The following is a 15627-nucleotide window of genomic DNA, read 5'->3' as shown; positions in this document are numbered from 1 at the left end:
AATTACCAGGATTTATTGGATGAAACTTTTGAAATAAGTCTAACTCAGATTATCTGTGAGTTATATTCTGTCTGTATTGTTCTAGAAACATGTAAATTATGAATTGCAGAAGTAAAAATTAATCTCGCACTACACTCTGAGTAAGAACAACAAAGAAGATATGCCACTGTCTTCTATAAAAAATGGCAAGCAGTTTAAGTATTCAACGTCCATGATTTTGAGGCCACTTTGAGCCCTGAACGTTTGGAGAGCAAATTTTAGAGGAGGGTGGGTTAACAAAATGGTAGAACACAAAGCTTACAGTTAAGGAGAGTGACACTAATCCAGAAAACTTGTTCTGAGAAGCAAATAGGAAACTTGTTTTTAGCAACAGGGTCATTTGTACTCTTTTTGGAAAGCGGATATTTCTTAGGACATTTGTGTGTGCGTTATTCGTGTTGAAACTGGGAACCAATTGCTTCTATATTTGTTACCCTCTGTGTGACATAACAGTGAAGGAGGTTATATACGTTAATTTTCAACTGGAATGTAAATGACATTGCACAGGAAAATCCTGTGTTGGTATTGCACGTTGGGCCACATGACTACAAGATTAATTTGTCTGGTTTCTCCCATTCCCATTTAAAGAGGGTGTTTGTGTGTAGATTCACTGAATGCTTCTATATGCAGCAGAATAAAAACCTGCTCTTAATAAAAGAAAAGCCGTTTAAGGAAGGGATTAATTTCAGTCAGCCTTTGCATTTTTTGAGGAGCACATAAAACAGTTATTCACTGCTGCTTTCCTCCTGCTGTCATCTCATTCTTGACCATGGTGTTCATGACACTTCACATAGGATCAGATAGATTTTTTAACAGCAATATATTTCAGAGTTATCTGTACTTCTCAATAGTATGCTGACTCAGCACCTCTGTCGTCTTTTTTAATAATGTAATCTACAACAAAAGGGCTGGATTTATATAGTGTGGTACTCAATAAATAACCTTTTATTCCTGTAGTACCCTCCAAGTGGCAATCTTTAGTGTCAACACCTGTATTCCAGTATTGTAAACCAGAGTGCTCCACTGCATGAAATGACTAAGCTATTTGGAGCAAAAGGCTTGAGTAAATTTTAAAGAGAAATAGGAAAGGAAAGCAGAAAGTGTCCTCAAAAAAAATCTCTTACTGTAGCCTTTTTGTCACTTTTATGTGTATATGTAGGCATATGTGTATATAATAACATCTCTAGCATATTGGTAATCTTATTCTCCTCAAGGTTCAGCTGCTAGTGGAGTAAGTTGCTGCGGTTGCTCCGTGCCATAAAAAATAGTTTGGCAGTGGTTTCCTCTTCCTCTCTACACAGTAGTCTGCAACCTTTTGTTAATCAAACATTAGTTTATCGTTCAGAAATTACAAAGGAAAGTTCCACGTAGAGGCAGAGCAAGGAATATGAGAGTAGAAGATAGTAAGCAATGACATTGCTTAATAGCTTTTTAGGATTTTGGGGATGGATTCATCTGCACTGACATTGCTTTGTGAGATGTTCTTGCATTCACAAGTAGGAGCTAATAAAGATGACTATATAGTAAATTGAATCATTGTTTGCTCTAGTTCTAAAATGAAATATAAGAAAGTTCTTAATGTACATTATATAGCATCTTTTAAATATCACTTTGAAAAATGCACATAGTATTCAGCAAATTTATTGTCATCACATCAACTTTCTATATGGGACATAAATAATGTGGCAATAATATCTACCAAACCAGATGCTTTTCACAGCTAGACCTAAACTTGACAGTTATGGATATGATAGAAAATATGAAAAGCTTCACATTATTATCAGCTCATTTGTTGCATAATGAAAGCGAAGATTCTATTGCTGTAGTTAATCACCACATCGAGTGTTTAGTAGAACAGTGCAGAGAAAATACTTTCATTCTTATTCTGTGAAAAGGTACATAGTGTAAAAACTGTGTTGTTTTTATGATGGTAATATTGTGACCTGTATCATGTATAGAAGTAGACAGCAGTCTCCAATGCTGTAACTGGCATTTGTGCAATACTTTGGGGTTTTCAGGAACAAAGTCATTGTGATTCTGCAACATGTGCCATCAATTAGATAACTGTAAACATATATGAGGCATATTACAATTTTTATTCCTATTGATATAGTAGTTACTACGTTCCTTTTCTACTGAAGGATCACTTAATTTAAGTAGAAGGTAGATCAATTGAAAAGATAATTTATTATTTACCAGTAGATTTTCCAGAATTACCCTTTAAAAATACATTTTATTAGATATTGTGTAGATAAAAAACTGCACCTGAATAAATGCATTTTTAATGTCCCCAATTTTTTCCCTCTTCCTCATGCTCTATAGCCAGCAATAACATCCCCCAGAAAGGGGCTAGCAAAAGACAGCTGTTTTTTATGAGATTAAGGAGATTCAGCAGAAGAATTTGACAAATTGTATCATTTGTTGTATTAAACATAAGTGTTAAATGGTGGCTTAGAACTTGAGAACAATTAGAAATGTCTGTCAGGATGAGCTCAAAATAAATCAACAGTGATTGGAAAGTGTTCGTGCTTGTGCATATGTGCCTGACAGACAGTGTAAATAAGGAGGATAAGATCTTAGAGTCTGTTATTTCCAATTGTGAACATAATTCCCAGTGACACTGATGTGTATCTGCAACATAGCAATAGAATTAAACAGCAGAAATAAATAAATAAATGCAATGTGCTTAATAGCACTGCAGATTGTGAGAACAGTAATTCTTAATATTTCCTGAGAGCACTACCTCCTCCAGCACCTGTTGTGGACAAATGAATTGACCCAAGACTATCACTAAATGTGTTAGTGAAACTAAATATTGTAAAAGGCAATGCAAAGACAATGGGTTCTCTACCTTCAGGCTTTTGTTTCTGCTTCTCTAGAAATTCTTTATTGCTTTGTAATTAATAGGTGTTTCATACAATACCTGAACCACTGGCTCTCACTATATGTAAATCCATTCAGAAAAACTTGTAATGTAAAAAGCTGAATCTCTACTGAGTCTCTGTTTTCTTTGTTAACCTGTCATGCTTCCATAGCTGGGTAGTAGACTCAGGGGTCAGGTTTGGGGGTGTGGGATATCATTTAATACAGTCAAATACCTTCCTGTAGTCGAATCATTTCAAACAAATAACACTACAGGAAAAAAAAAAAAAAACAAAAAAAACTATATGGTTGTTTTATTGTGAGATTGGGACGTTAAAAACCAACCCTGCTTCAGCAGAAGGATGCAGAGTCTTCTCTGTGTTTAGAGGATAACCGCATTTTTCTTACTTTCCTTGTGTTTGAAACAGATTTTGCGTCTAGCAGTTTGGCAGATTGAAAAAACTGAGAAATTCCTCATTCTCCTCTTTGTTTTAAATATTTAAAGTCACAAAGCAAAAAAGCAACAAATGGAAGGAACTCCTGTATCAATTGCATGATGTCTCAGCCACATAGTTGCACTGAGAACAGGGAGTAATTCGGTTTAAAAAGGAGCAGAAATGGGCTACATGTTTTTATTTTGTAGCTCCTGCAGTGAGCAGAGGCACCTTCTGCCATTGTTCAAGTGTGCGGTGCCATACAAAGTTGGCAGCGTTGTATTAAACCTAGTAAAGATCTTACTCACTGGTCTCATTTAAAGGTGTGACTTGAGAGAGATGACTCACATGCCTAAAGTCAGGCTCACGCATAGAAAGCATTTGCTGAACTTGGGTATGAGTGAGGAAGCATGGTGGAATACTCTTTCTCCAAACCAACTGTTTAACTTTTGATTTAATTGTTGTGTGGAGAAAAAAAAAAAAAAAAAAGAGAGAGAAGGAAAAAAGGTAGAAAATAATGTTTTGTTTTGGTTGTTTTTTGGTTGGTTGGTTTGCTTTTTTTTCCTGTAAAAACTGTATTCTGATTGGGTAGAGATGGTATATTTACTCATTTTTGACTTTCTTCATTAGACAGTAATATTAAAAATATACGCAACTGCGATTGATTATTTAATGTGTTTTGGAGATAGCTACAACCTTTCCTGCTGTATGCAAGCATATGTAATGTGTGGTGAACCTCCATCGTTAGTCTCAGTGGAAATGGGACTGCTCATGGCATGACCTCAAAAAAATAAAATAAGAAAAAAAAAAAACAATTCAGCCCTACCATATCACCATATTAGAACTAGACTTTTCCAAAACTCCATTGGAAAAAAAAATAAAAAAGGATGGTGGGTCTGATGCTTCTTGCATTTGCACAAGAAATGGTAATAATGAAAAATGTGCTGATGTATCATCATTCAATTTCTTGAGGTTTGCTCATACAATAAGAGATATATGAAACCTTACCTTTACAGTTTGGTGAGGTTGAGGGGTTGGCATTACTTTCTCTTTGTTTCCGTGTTGTGGTTGCCCTGTATGTTTGCCAGAGCTACTCTAGCAGCCAGTTTTCCTCCTCCACAGGCACACGACTACCCTGAGCTTGTTCCACCCAGGAGGAGCTGATGCTGGTGCTCCTGGGCCTACCCTGCTGCTCACCATCATCATGGGAGCTGTGAAAATCTTGAAAAATTAAAATGAACAAACAAGGAGCATTTTCAGAAATTTCAGCTTGGCCTAGATTTTCTGGTGCTGTGTTCCCTGTGGTGCAGCAGTAGGAATCTCTGGGGAACAAATGAAACAGGCTGCTGACTTCAACATCAAGGGATTGGCACTGCCTTAAGCTAGAGCCCCATGTTGGCAGGGTGTGAGCCAACCATGGTCCCCAAGGGCCAGGAGGCTCAACAGCCAAGCCCTGTGCCATGCTTGGTGTCTGCAGTGTGACATGTGAGGGAGCTGAGGACACATCTGCTGGAAACTCCCTTGTGCTACAAAGGAGTCCTGATGGAGGACTTCTGTTGCCTTTGTAACTCCATTACATAATTGGCCGTCCACTGCTGCATGTATATATTGAGTCAATAAAACATGATAGTCTGCAGTTCCGCTAGGCATTTGCTGTTATAATTAAAAAGGAATGGATTTTATACAAATTTTCCCAACCCATGGATGCTTATGTGACCTAGTAATAACATGGGATTTTATCCTACACCGTATTTCAGGATCAAAAATATCATCCCCATTGATTTAAGCACCTTGAAACTAATGCTTCCTAACCTTATTTCACATGGGGGAGTGAGACCTAGGGTGATTTGCTCGTAGTCCTTCAAGACATGTCAGATGAGTTTTGGCGTGAGGACTCAAAACTAGTAGCTTCCACTCCTGAGTCTTAACAGCGTGGATTTCCTTCTCCCAGAAGCTGCATTAAGTTTCTCCTTTTGAATAAGAATATATATATTTTTTTCCTCTCCAAACATTCCTGGACTTTTGAACTAGTAATTTATTGGGCAAAAGTATTCTGCTTTTGTTGATGAGGTATGCATGGGGAATGGATAAAGTGAAGATCAAGCTTATGTGCTGAAATTGAACTCTGACTTCAACTTACATGTCATGTAATCCATATACTCCCCATCCCTTTTGAAATAATGGTCTCACAAAATTAACTAACATGGGGCATAGATGTGCAGAAATGTCATACTTTCATAGATAATAAGATTACGATACTTTAAAACACTGCAAGCAGTGGACTTTCTCCCTTTCTTAGCCAGTGAAAACATGAACATTGGTTAAATCTCTTCATATTTCATCCTTCCAGTTGTGATGCATTTCTGTCCCATTTTTTTTATAGTTTCTGGGCTGTTTCCAGTAGGCTTGGGAAATTTCTTTAGAAATAGCCTATGATATATGAGTTGGATTATATTTTTATATGTTGAGGTCAGTAGGACAAGTGATCTTTGGAAAGCCTTTCTAATGATGTCATCGGTGCCTGGCGAAATTATCAAACCTTTTTCTGATTTGTTCTAGGTTCATTTAAATTGAGATTTCTGGTGACCTTGTTGAGTGTGAATGAGATAGCAGAAAATTCTTGGTTTTTAACTAAGCTACAGGACGTTATTGATGTGCTGAAGGTTTTTAAAAAGCCAGTGGAGAATTGCATTTGTGCTGTCCTCATCCGGATTCTGAAATAAAGCTGAAAGTAATGACATGCTTTTTGCATAGCCAAATTAGATCTTCTAATGGATAAAGTTGTGGTTTCTGAAGGAATATAACCTAATTCCAGCTAGGATGCTTGGGCAGGAATTATGGCTGCATTTTTCTTTCCAAATAATTTATATATTTATTTGTTTTACTGGTGGAGATATTCCTAAACTGAAGCATGAGTAATACAGTAATTTCTGTAAGGTATCTTGTTTAAAATGTCAGATACAGTATTGTTTAGAGAAGTTTTGAAATTTCTGCCTGATACATGGAGCTATGAATGAAATAAGGCAACAGTTAGAGCAAAACTGGAGCATTTGTACTACAGTGAGGAAAAGCATCGTTTGTGAATGGTGCATGGAGTTTCATCTAACCCAGCACTTTATATGTCCAGATGCCATCAGATGTAGGATTTGCATCAGGCTTAGAAATGATTTTATTAGGGATATCAGTGTGTGAAAAACAAGAAGATTTTCAGAAAAGTTAATTTGTTGAGAAACTTGATCCTGAACTGGTGAATGCACTGTCTTGGAAGCAGTTCTCTGCTGAGGATGAAGTGAATTTCTGTGATGGCTCATGCAGAAGAAACTCTAGATAATTTGGACTTCTCTGTATCCACTACTCAGTGAGTTACCTGTGTTGTTCTGGTGACAGAACCAGGCTTAAGGTGACATCTCCCAGCTGCACTTCGCAGTGTTGGCTGGAAGGTCTTTGTTTTGCCATGTTCTGCAGTGGAGTCAACATCTGCCCTGTGTGTGTGTGCATGCAGTGGGAGCATGTACACTTCTTCATATGAGGCATTTGTTACAGAATTACTCTGCAGGAATAGAATTTGATTAATTGCTATCATTATTTCCCATTTTTTTCCTCATAATTATAACAGTTTTATTTAGTAACCTTGTAAAATTGTTCCACTGAAAGTTTACCAGCTATATTTGCTATGCTGTGCAGTCATCAGCAGCATAGGTGTGCCCTACCTAAAAGACAAGCACAAGTAGTTTTATGAGACTAGATAAACAACTGTTTTATGCGATTAGAAAATGATACATGTTTTAGGATATTCCATTTGATAAAGTCTTTTATACCCTTAAATACTGCTTGGATACAAAAATAATCCTTTTCATGGAGAAGGCACAGTTTTCAGCATCTTGCATACCTAGTGTTTTCTCAGCTATGTGGGGCTTTGCTTTATGGAGCTAAATAAAACAAGGGAAATAGAAATGGAAGCACAGGAGAAAACGAACGTTTTTGGCTGAGATTTGCACAGAGATGACAGGTGAATGAGGTGGAGAGGTAAAGAACAGCTGTTCCAGATGGCAGCAGCTTCAGGAGGGAAAACGCTCGAGTCAAAGCGGTCAGATTGTATGAAGAGATGACGCTCACGTAGAATGAGTGGTGCTGGCAGGGAGATGGGTGTTGGAGGTCAGTGGAAAAAATATGATAAATAATGTATATAAAGTTTACTTCTCTTAAAGTAGCCACTCTTTGTGTCAATCTCTTTCAGTTCTTTTCCGCATGCTACTTGCAGTTGTTTTTTTTTCCTGAAATCATCAGTTATCAGCATTTTCTGTTATCTTTGGCTGCCTCACCACATATGCTGCCTTAGTTCAGTTTTGTATTGACAACGGACACTCAAGAATAAATAAACCTGAATTTTCATAACAATAAATACGATTTTTAAAAGTCTGTTTTTGAAACATCCTTTTTGACTATAATCTACTAAAAAGAGGTGCTTGAAAGCCTCACAGACCTGATTTGGGGGCTTTAAACCATAAAACATTCTTAATAGAACCATCACACTGATTTGAGCCACGTCTGCTTAAATAGTTCATACAAGAAACAATAAAATAATAGGGAAATTAGTGATGCTAAAAATAACATTATAGATTAAAGGAAGTGAAAAACTAAATCCTCTAGCCTGGGAATTCTTGTTCAATACACCTGGAGAATTGGCTGTACGAGCTTTGAAAGCCTTTACTCTGCCAGCTCCTCCTGAGTTTAATGGTTTCCCGTTTACAATGCTCTGCTTGAAGGTTTTGAGGAAAAGGCAGAACAGACACTTTGTCAGATTCATAAAGGGAGAAATGATTTTAATTAACCGATTAAATTTAATTTTCTGACTTAAAGAGTCAGATGGCTAGCTGGAATGGTAGTTTTACAAATCTGACAGGAAATAGACCTGAAATAGTGTGTATCAGTTGCTGACCTGTCTATTGATCACAGTTGTCAATTCTAACTCATTTTCCCAGTGCTGCTACAATTTTAGGCTTATTCTCACCTTATTTGAACTTTATATTTTTATTTAATTGTCACTAAACATGATGTTCAACAGAAATCCTAGTCCAGCATGGTCATTCAATGTATTAAATGGCACCTTTGGAAAGGTAATTAGTTCTCATTTCTTGGCAATGTTCCTATAGAGATACTTTGTTTTGTGCCTAACCAGGGTTCCCCAATATTTCTAGCAGGAGTCAATGCGTCTCTTCTCCTTCTGCCCTAAGTTATGTTAAAACACAGAAAATCTATTTATTGTGAAGTAACTTCTGGACTCTGTGTTGAGTGAACTGCTCACTGGAAGTGAATGAAGAGGTGATGTTATTGCATAAAATATGTCTTAAGCGCTTATGATTAATGATTTGGAATATACAGGTAAAAATGTGCAACCTCGTTTATTTATTTATATATTTATTTTTCTAAGGGGCGATTTTTGATGAATCTGCCAAAAAAGATGAGGAAGTTTTTCGAATGGCAGTTGCTGATCTCAACCAGAATGATGAAATCTTACAAACGGAGAAAATCACGTGTTCAGTGACATTTGTGGATGGCAACAATCCATTTCAAGCAGTTCAAGAAGGTAAGGTATCTAAACTGATTTTCTGCTATTATTTCTTCAGAGGTATGCAAGTACTACTGTGATAACTTCCTGCCTTTTTAAGACATTTGTACTTTTTGTTGGGTTCTTTTTCTGTAGAATATCAAATAATGCTTTTGATTTTGGATTTGGCTGGTATGGTTTGTGTTGGTCTAGTGACTTCAGAATGTAAGCTTAAGCTTTTATCTATTTTGCAATTAAAGGCTATTGCAAAATGGTAAGAAGTCAGACAGTTTGACTACATCTTCCATCTTTTTCAGGCTGTTTTGAAGTTATTGTCAAACCAGTAGTCCTTTCTTTATGACCTCTTAATATTACTTCTTGGTTTCATTTCATAAAAATACCAGCTTACTTAGTTAGAAAGCATAGGTTGCCGTGTGTCTAACCTTTTCAGCACATACACCTGAAAAAGTTACCTATTTTATAAGAGGGATTAGAGATAACCTGGTGACTCAGAAAGCCGCCTGTGTCCAATATGATTGCATACTCACTCTATCTGTTGTCATTGTCTAATTATTGTGCAAGAGATGAAGATGTTGCTTTGTGTTTTTTTTTTCTTTTTTTTGATAACAGTAATATGATAGTAGGACTCAATATTTGAAATCCCTCTGAGCTGGATTAGTAAGTCACCAATGTGACTGTGACTGAGCAATTGTCTGGAAAGACAGCTATATGAAGTCTTTAGAAATATGCATTTGAATTTTTTTCCTAAGCAGTTGTATTACTTTCTTGTTCTAGCCTCTTTCTGAGATACAGAACATATGTTTATTGTTGGTATATTATTAGACTTGTGTTAAAAAGAAAACAAGATGTCGATGTCTTTCTATGCTTTTGTTGGCCACTCTGAGTTCACGTAGAACTTCGGGTTTAAGTAGCTAACTTGCAAACTGTTGCTGCAATACCTGTGAAGTTAAAGGTTAACATGAATATCTCTTTGGATTCAATGGGCTATTGACAGGGTAGTATTAATAAAAAGGTGCTTATGTAATTTTTTTTTTGTCAGTTACATTCTTAATTTTTGAAAATGTATATTTTTCTGGTTTTGCTTCAAGTGTACATGCAATGAATAGACCTGTATGGTGAGAAGCATTACAATCTGGACTTTGATAAGGCTGAGGCAAAAAAAAGATGTGAATTTGAAAGTATTTCATACGGAATCAATTCAATCTATTCCACTCTGAAAGAAAATACCATGAGAACTCAAGCTATCACATAAGCTTAGAATCCAGAGGGGAGGAAATGGCTAAGTGAGGTCAATCTTTTTTAGAAACTTACTGCATTTGTTAGTAGTTTTTCCCAGTTGTTCCGGATGGATAATGTTAGTTGATGCTCTGCAATTAACATCAATTAATAGCAACATTTAACAATTAATTTCCTTTATCAATTAGAGCAATTGCAAATTATTTCACAGAACTTTGTTTTAAGAAATCTATTTATTTCTGACTTAAAGAAGGTAGGAGTGTCTAGAAAAGTAAAGCATGCCAAAGGAGTTAATGACCTTATACTTCAATGTTCAATTACTCATTTTTGCCAAGCAGTTACATTTGTCATTTTCGAAAATAACTTAATATAGTCAATACCTGAAACGTGAATGGAGTAGATTTGACATAAGTTTTAATATCATGTGTCAAGGGGAAAAGGTCTGTTGTGATATTGATGAGTTCAAGAAAGTATTTGCCAGTAAAAGCTGTTTCTTGTAAATGTGTGGCTGCACACAGCTCCATGGCTAGCAAAGCCTTGTATAATTTGAGTGAAGAACAAAAGTTTCATCTTGTGCATGCAATATCTGTAAAAAGGTGTTTGTTAACCTATTTATCTACAGTTAATGTGTTTGCTTTTAGTTTGTTCCAATTGAATATATGCATAAGTAGTACTGTAATGTTTCAATTACTTTATACCAGGTTCCTCCCTTTTCTTTTTTTCCGCATCTTTATATCAATTGCCTCCTGTTCTTCATTGGATTTCTTACAAATGTTAATAGCAGGGAAGAGAATATCTGTAACTGTTGCCACATATTTCATGTCTTATCCCTTGGGAGGTGGGGGTGTGGAGTGAATCCAACCTGTAAGTAGAAAAAAAGAGATCTTACATGAATAGAAATATTCTTAGCAAAAAAGCAATATAGAAAATACTAAATATATATCATTAATGCACTCGGGCTTATTTCTGTATCATCTTGAAACTATAGAGTAATCTTTAAAAATAAAAAAGCTTGCAATGTTTGGCAGAATGTTCATTTAAAGTGTTAGACATAATGATAACTTAAAATTGTCTAAATTTGTCTAAAATATACCGCTTTTAGTGAATAGGAAAAGTTCTTACAAATTTATCTCAGATTATCAATCCCAAAAAACAGGAGGCCCATGAGCAAAGATCTGATAAAATGAGACATTTATGGAGAAGATACTTACAAATGTATTTTTAATATAGTCAGTACGTATGATCTCTACCTTTTCTTTCATTTTATTAGCAACATTAGCAAGCAACTCCCAAAACTAGGTAATCAGGAGCACTCAGATACTTTATATATTTTTTTGAATGTAAAGATAACTAATTTGATGGGACTGGCTGACGTGCTGTACTTAATGTTCTTTCCTCTGAATCTGTTTTTATAAATTCTTATGGTGTCCTGAAATGTCTTCCATTTGTACCGTAGGACATCTCATTAGTGGTTCTAATTGGAGCAATGAAACTGTATGGCAAAGCTGAATGGTTTTATCCCAGAAGAGCTGTGAATGACATGCCCCATAATATCACTGGAAGTGCCCTCAGGGGTGATTTATAGGCATGTTGTAGAGCACAGCAATAGGAGATGAAATTGATTTTCTTTAAGTTAGGGAAATTTTCTTCCCCTTCGGTGTATGCTGTGCCAGAGAGGACCGACAATGAGTGTGATGCATGCAGTTTTACAGCATGTTTGTGTCTCAGTCTTGTAGGGCAGTATGGGCACTCCATCCAGATGCAATGAGGGCAGGCTGGACTGTGGTGGGTGGAAAGCAAGCCCAAGGCAGCTGATTTGGGATGAGGAGGGTGAGGACCAGTGAGGTGTGTGGCCAGCACGTGGAGCTGCAGCAGGGTAGGCACAGGTTTGCAGAGGAATGTGGCCAAGTGGGATGGCTGAGGCAAGTAAGTAGCACGTGCCAGACCATCTCGGGACAGCTGTAATCCAGCTGCTGAAATGTGTATGTACCTATGGTAATGTGCAATACGGAATTTTCCTTCCTCTCTTCCTTTCTTTCTTCACTACAAGATACTTTACAATATTTATAATGCTCTTCTTTTATGTGAGGTCTCAAAACATTTGTGTGCTTGCATGAGTGAGAGGAAGATTATTGTGCTTGTTTTTTTTGTATGCTGTGCCAACCTTGGGTAGTATAAAGGGATATCAGGAACTTATGTTGTCCTTGTATAGACAATGAAGGAAAAAACAATAGTTTTTGCACAGTAGCAAGCTAATACTGCAAGCACTTCGAAACAGGGAATTACGATCTATACTAGTGGCAATAATAATATATATATTGTAATAGCATAGACTTGCTTTCTTCTGAGACTTCAATTTACAGCAGTATTTAAATAGGGGTGGGATAGGCCTTACACAATATACTTAAACTGTAATTAGTTTTGAAAGGTGGCATATCTATACTTCTTTTTAATGGACTTTTTTTTTCTTTTATGGGGAATTAGGTCAAAATAAATACATCACTTCTTTCTTGTTTGTCAGAAAATCACTGCATTCCTGTCTCTCTCACATTTTTATTATTCATGTGCTTACTTCAATACAGTAATAATTAAAACCTAAATTTTATGGCTGAAGGCCTGGTATTACCTGCAATCCTTAATTTTTCATTAATAATATGATAATCTAGTTGCTGAAGGGCTAATGTGAAATATATGCTTTCTAGGGATTCTCAGCTGAGTTACCTTGCTAGACAGACCACTAGGTTTCAGTCCACTGCTAATGATTCTCTTGCCTCCCTTGTCTTCTGTTTTCCACAAAGTCCTATTATTTTAATACTGATTTACGCATATCTGGGGGAAAGCATTTTTCACTGATGCGAGTATTATTGTTCGCCATAATTCCTATCCCAATTTTAGAGGGTAAATGGAGAGTGGGTGGGCTATGGTAGCTTGAACCAGAGATAATACTTTGGCTTTTGCTGATCTGCCTCCTTGGGCAGCACACCTTCTACAGTCCCTATACTGCCATTTTCACCTGCGTGTAAGAGTTACAGAGCAAACCCTGCAGATGTTAGCAGTGCCAGAGGCACCCACAGCATCTGGAGGGCTGTCAGCAGAACCCATACCCAATGTGTATGCAGGGTCCTTGGAGATCCATTGCCAGTATCTTAAAGCCTGTGGCAAATGTTTATGTTTGGTACTGCAAACCTCTATCCTAATCCTTTTTCCTACTTTCTTTTTTTTTTGACAATAACATGTTTTACCTGTCTTAAATAAACTCTATAAAGATCCAGTGTTTTATTCTATAGGCTACCTAAAGCCCATGACAAATAGATTTGACTGATGTTGTTTGAAATCCACTTTGTTCGACAAGTTTTCCCATTGCAATCATATAAATATAGGTTTTATTTTTTTAACCAACCTTTTTGTCATTCAGGTTAGTCATCAGAGAATGCTTACAGACACCAACTCAAGCCTTCGTAATGGCTTTTGAAAGCTTATTGTGATCAGTGAAGTAAATAAGGCAGTGAGTCATAACTGAATGGGATTCAGCTGTAGAGTAAGAGAGGTTTGTAGGGCAGCAGTGTGCATGAAGGTCACATGCAGGATTTTATTCAAGCAAAGTTTTATGGTCAGAAATTATGGCCTGATTGATAAATCTGCTTTGGCCTTTAGGACTAGATGAATGTAATAAGATTGTACTTTCCTGTTTCTTTGATTGCTATAGAAACCTGTTTAAATCCACAGATTTCATGGACTACTAAACTTTCTGTCACTTTTTGTCAGTTATTTGTTCAAATTTCTTAGCCTTCATGGTGCTGTTTATTAGCCAGTGCATGTTTAGTTTGAGATTAAACCTTTACAGGTTTGCACTTCTTCGTTGCCTTTCCATTTCGTTCCAGGTTTGCTTTCTTATTTCTCAATAAAATGGATTTTGATGTGAAATGATATTACCAGTATTGAGGGGGGGAGAAAAATCATTTTCGACTAGGATTTGAACTATAAAATATTTAGGGGGAAGGAGTAGAACCGTTTCAGAAGCGATATAAAATTCCGCTGTAAATTCAGAAACTATTGGAAATGTTGGCAACTGCAAATTGCATGTATCATCTGCACTTCAGTACTTCAGAAAATATGGCAAAATTCTCTTGAATTACCAAACCCTTTATGCGATCGCACAGTGTAGCAGCAGTGGTGGCGCTGACCGTTTCCCAAAGTGCTAGGTGGGAAGTTTGGTACTCTTCCATATTTCTCTCATTTTAGTCCTACAAACCCCACAAAACCAGCCATATCTCCAATTTGCTGAAATATGCCATGAGGAGTTCAAGTGTTGGCAGCTGAAGAAAAAAGCAGATTTTACAACTCCTGTGACAGCTGGGAAGACAGGGCTTGCATGGGAGAAGATCAGGAAGAACAGAAGAGTAGGTATTGACTGAACTAGAAAAGGGCATGCAATAGACGCTTTGCTTAGGAGGAGCAGAATGTATATTTAACACATTTTCAGCAACAGTTTCAAAGCTATTGTGACCTTCCTTTGCCTGAAGGTAATTTACCAAGAGCATACTGCAAGCTGTAAAAGGACCAGATTTATTCTGAGTAAGGCATCATACTGATTCAGCAGTTACAGTAATTGCAAGACTTCCACAGCTCTCCTGATGTTGAATTTGGGGCTCCAATATTTTCTAGTTCCGAATTCTTACTGTAGTGCTGTTTTCTTCACTTGCAGTGCAACTTCCAGTATTGTTGTTTCTAGCTTGAATGCTAACTCTGGCAGCTGTAAACTGTGCTAGACTTCCAGATATTTGAAGATAAAAAAACAACATTCAACTCAACCCCCACTCTCCCTAAAACCAAATAAAAGTAAAAATAAATAGATAAAATCACTCAGTCCATCAAGAATGGCTTTTTCCAGAGTACTTTATACAATGTGAGAAACATGCTTTCAGGAAAAGAGATGCAAGCCTCAATAGTCCACAGCATTCACAGATGGCAAATCTGAGAAAATTAAACTACAGATCAAGTTTAAACTAGAAATACTAGTGCAGCTGAGGAGCCGTTTCTGAAGGATGGTTTCCAAATAGCTGAGGAAAAGAAGGGAGGAGGAAGGGGAGAAGAGGCCTTGCATGGTGCAAGGCAGGGCAAAATCCTGGCATCTGTAGTTATTGTTCTCCATGTTGTCTCAGGGGGTACCTAAAACCCAACAAACACACGGTTTGTGACTGCTGTATGTCTTTGTTGCGGTTTAAGGGAAAAAATACTGGTGTTTCCACGGAAACCACTTTTCTTCAAGTGACCAGGAAACCCAGTAGCATCCCACTGTTACACTCAGCCCTATCACAACGTTCAGACTTTAAAACAGCAGGAGTGATTTTCCTAAAGCTAACACCAGTTGCCAAAGTTTGGCTCAACATTAATTTTTTGTGCCAGATTTTGAACTTTCTGTCACAGAGCTTCCACTTTCAAATGACAGACAGCAGTTTAAATGGTCCTGAAAGAACTTCCTTCCCA

The 15627-nt window shown here is 36.9% G+C and overlaps 1 protein-coding gene across 8 annotated transcripts in view; it reads left to right on the top strand.

Annotated features, from left to right (window-relative positions):
* GRID2 (glutamate ionotropic receptor delta type subunit 2) overlaps window positions 1-15627 on the top strand; it is an 800504-nt gene that overhangs the window by 209596 nt on the left and 575281 nt on the right. For all 8 annotated transcript variants that reach the window (XM_080592187.1, XM_080592186.1, XM_080592181.1 and 5 more), the window contains one exon: window positions 8767-8922. In XM_080592187.1, coding sequence (XP_080448313.1) covers window positions 8767-8922 — 156 coding nt within the window. The remainder of the gene's footprint in view (window positions 1-8766; window positions 8923-15627) is intronic.

Source organism: Anser brachyrhynchus, assembly GCF_964034855.1.
Source record: "Anser brachyrhynchus genome assembly, chromosome: 4".
NCBI lineage: Eukaryota > Metazoa > Chordata > Aves > Anseriformes > Anatidae > Anser > Anser brachyrhynchus.
The sequence above is the reverse complement of the archived record's forward strand: the minus strand, read 5'-3'. Positions and strand labels throughout refer to the sequence as shown.